The 3,932-nt window shown below is 50.9% G+C and overlaps 1 protein-coding gene across 2 annotated transcripts in view; it reads right to left on the bottom strand.

Moving 5' to 3' along the window:
- Window positions 1-3,932, bottom strand: part of CACNG4 (calcium voltage-gated channel auxiliary subunit gamma 4) — a 32,644-nt gene that overhangs the window by 27,002 nt on the left and 1,710 nt on the right. The window contains exon 2 of one of the 2 annotated variants that reach the window (XM_018572953.1): window positions 1,820-2,049. In XM_018572953.1, coding sequence (XP_018428455.1) covers window positions 1,820-2,042 — 223 coding nt within the window. In that variant the 5' untranslated portion in view covers window positions 2,043-2,049. Of the gene's footprint in view, window positions 1-1,819; window positions 2,313-3,932 lie in introns of those variants that run through there. The other variant, XM_018572951.1, reaches the window with a different exon arrangement.

Raw genomic sequence — 3,932 nt, 5'->3', positions numbered from 1 at the left:
GGGGGGGGTCAATCCCTCACTGCAGGAGAAGGAGAAGGGTACAGCCTTCATTGCCACCCCAGACCACGTACAATCAGTATATAAATGTTGTCATTCCAGTTACTCTGACATAGCCGGGTGACCACCGAGCTGGCCAACCTCAGCCGCATCTCTCTAACATTACCAAGTACAATGTGGTGATTCAGCCCTGGGGGAAGCCATTACCGCCACAGCGCGGCTGCTAATTAGGAAAGTAAAGGGAAATCTATGGGCAAGAGGTGTAAATCAATGCAAGTCTCCTCTCTGTGTATTCTTTAATCATGTTCTTATGGCTTCCGCCCACTCGGAGGATGGAGAGGAGGCAGCACTCGGGGTAACTATCCACACCTTTCCTTGTTGCTGTATTCCTCTCCTCCCTACATACAGTACAACAGGTTGTGTGTGAACAGATGTGTGTCCCAGCTCCAGCATCACAACTGCTGCCCAACTTCAGCACCACAGTCCATGGACAGCTCCATCACCCAACAGCTGGAGAGCTTTAGAGCCACAGTCCATGGACAGCTCCATGACCCAACAGCTGGAGAGCTTTAGAGCCACAGTCCATGGACAGTTCCATCACCCAACAGCTGGAGAGCTTTAGAGCCACAGTCCATGGACAGCTCCATGACCCAACAGCTGGAGAGCTTTAGAGCCACAGTCCATGGACAGTTCCATCACCCAACAGCTGGAGAGCTTTAGAGCCACAGTCCATGGACAGTTCCATCACCCAACAGCTGAAGAGCTTCAGAGCCACAGTCCATGGACAGCTCCATCACCCAACAGCTGGAGAGCTTCAGAGCCACAGTCCATGGACAGCTCCATCACCCAACAGCTGGAGAGCTTCAGAACCACAGTCCATGGACAGCTCCATCACCTAACAGCTGGACATCTTCAGCACCACAGTCCATGGACAGCTCCATCACCCAACAGCTGGAGAGCTTTAGAGCCATAGTCCATGGACAGCTCCATCACATAACAGCTGGAGAGCTTTAGAGCCACAGTCCATGGACAGCTCCATCACCTAACAGCTGGAGAGCTTCAGTACCACAGTCCATGGACACCTCCATCACCTAACAGCTGGACATCTTTAACACAACAGTCCATGGACAGCTCCATCACCTAACAGCTGGACAGCTTTAGAGCCACAATCTATGGGCAGCTCCATCACCCAACAGCTGGACAGCTTTAGAACCACAGTCCATGGACCGCTCCATCACCCAACAGCTGGAGAGCTTCAGCACCACTGTCCACGGACTGCTCCATCACCTAACAGCTGGAGAGCTTCAGCACCACAGTCCACGGACCGCTCCATCACCCAACAGCTGGAGAGCTTCAGCACCACTGTCCACGGACTGCTCCATCACCTAACAGCTGGAGAGCTTCAGCACCACCGTCCATGGACAGCTCCAGCAAAATTCCCTGAGATCCTCATTTCCCCACATTCCTTCCACTCCCGTCAGTGTGCACCGCACCTGCAGATATCTGTATTGTCAGGATAGCATGTGAAAGCCGTTCCCTTACCTTATCTGTGTGAACTTACTGCATATGAGATACAACAAGCTCTGTGAATGGGGCTGACATCAAAATAGTTTTATCTCGGCAGAATATGAATATATTAGTTGTACATTCAGCACACTGTACATCTCATTGAGCTGTTACTTTTCTATGAGGGGAATGCTCACAGCTGGGCATGTAAAGATGTATAAAGATCCCGGTAATGTCTGGCTATCTATCACAGGGATGCTGCCGAATCTCCAGATGCTGGTTACTAAGCAACCACATCAAAAACATTGACACTCACCCTCAATACAGCAGATCCTCCAGAGCCCCGAGTGGGTGAGGTCCCCCTTGGTCTTCTTGGGTTGGCTCTGGGGGTCGTCCATGGTGAAGTTGGTCCCGTTGCAGATGTGAGCCCGGGTGTAGAGCCAGTAGTCGGTGCCAATGGCTATGGTCATCAGGCTGAAGGCTGCGAAAGCCCCTACGGTGGTCAGCAGCATCTGGACCCCACGATCACACCAGCCCATGGTGCCTCATATTCCAGAAGCCCGGGCTGGGAGGTGGAGCGAGGCTGAGCAACAGGAGCGGAGCGCGCTGCGTGTCCCCTGGGAGCCCAGCTACAGACAATGCTTTTATCCACAGCAGCCTCAGACAAAGGAAAGCAGCTGGGCATGGGTGCCCCTTCTCCTCCTCCACTCTGCAAAGGGTTAACAGCCGCCCTGCCCCTGTGGTGAGGAACACGGAGGGAGTCTTTTCACTGACAATAAAAAAGTGTCTGTGTCTTATAATCGGAGCCTCTCCTAATGTTAACTCATTGGGGTAGTGGCCCTCCACCTTAGACACGCCCCTTCTTCCCTCTGCTCCAATCACACAGAGACATGCAAATAGGCATGTGGGGTTCTGGCTGGATAAGACCCCCAGGGAAGACTACATAGAGGAAAACAACACATCCCTCCCTTCCTTCCCGTGTCTGGAGAGAGCCCGCACATATCACATCTGAGCCTAGGATCATCACATACATGTCACATGGGAGCCCGGGATCATCACATACATGGCACATGTGAGCCCAGCATCATCACATACATGTCACGTGAGCCCACCACTATTACATCACATACATGTCACATGTGAGCCCACCACTATTGCACCACATACATGTCACATGTGAGTCCACCACTATTACATCACATACATGTAACATGTGAGCCCACCACTACTGCATCACACACATGTCAGATGTGAGCCCACCACTATTACATCACATACATGTCACATGTGAACCCACCGCTATTGCATCACATACATGTCACATGCGAACCCAGCATCATCACATACATGTCACATGTGAGCCTAGGACCACCACAAACATATCACACCACCATTAAACAAACCACCACTATTACATCATATACATGTCACATGTGAGCCCCTTAACATCACATGAGTGTCACATGTGAGCCCAGCACCACCACATATATGTAATATGTGAGCATAGCACCATTGCATGCATGTGAGCCAAAGCACCGTTACATACATGCCATGTGAACCTATCACCATCACATACATGTAACGTGAGCCTGGCACCATTACATTCATGTCACAGGTAAGCCCATCATCATCACAAACATGTTACATGTGAGCCTAGCATTATCAAATACATGTCACATGTGAGCCCAGCAACATCACATACATGTAACTTGTGAGTCTAGCACTTTCACGTCACATAGATGAGCCCAGCATCATCGCACACATGTCGCATGTGAACCGGATACCACAAAATCACATGCATATCACATGTGAGCCAAGTATCATCACAACCATATTAAATGTGAGTCCAACTATCGCATTGCGTACTACATGTCATGCGTGGGTCCAGCACTATCACATCACAATCATGTCACATGTGAACCTGATGCCATCACATATACGCCAGCTGTGAGTCCAGTGTACATCACATACATGTCACATGTGAGGCCAGCATCATCACATCACATACATGTCACATGTGGGTCCAGCACTTCCTTCCTGGCATTTAAAGGGCTAATCCTGACGGCTTTATTTAACCCCTTATCACACTGTAAAGAGCCGCCGATCCCCCCGGCCGGGAGCCAAACTCGTCACACCCCTCTTCTTTGTGTGCTGGGGTGGGGGAGGGGCGCTCGTCATTTAACCGATGCCAGAAAGGAGGACCCTTGTTAAACTGCGCTGCAAATTTGTCTAATTTCCTCGGGGGGCTTCGCTGCGACGTGTCGCCGGCGGGGCACGGACTCTGAGTTACATGGCATTAGTATGCGCCTCTCCGTCCGCTGAGCTCACACTGGACCATTGTGTCAGATACGGAAAGGGAAGTTCCCAGCACAGCCAGCGAGGACTCCGTGATATCTTATCCCCTCATCATTTCTATCTAACACATATTC

The sequence above is a fragment of the Nanorana parkeri genome, unplaced genomic scaffold (assembly GCF_000935625.1).
Source record: "Nanorana parkeri isolate BGI_ZX_2015 unplaced genomic scaffold, ASM93562v1 scaffold2184, whole genome shotgun sequence".
NCBI classification, from domain to species: domain Eukaryota; kingdom Metazoa; phylum Chordata; class Amphibia; order Anura; family Dicroglossidae; genus Nanorana; species Nanorana parkeri.
Note: the sequence above shows the minus strand (reverse complement) of the source record. Positions and strands in the feature narration are given on the sequence as shown.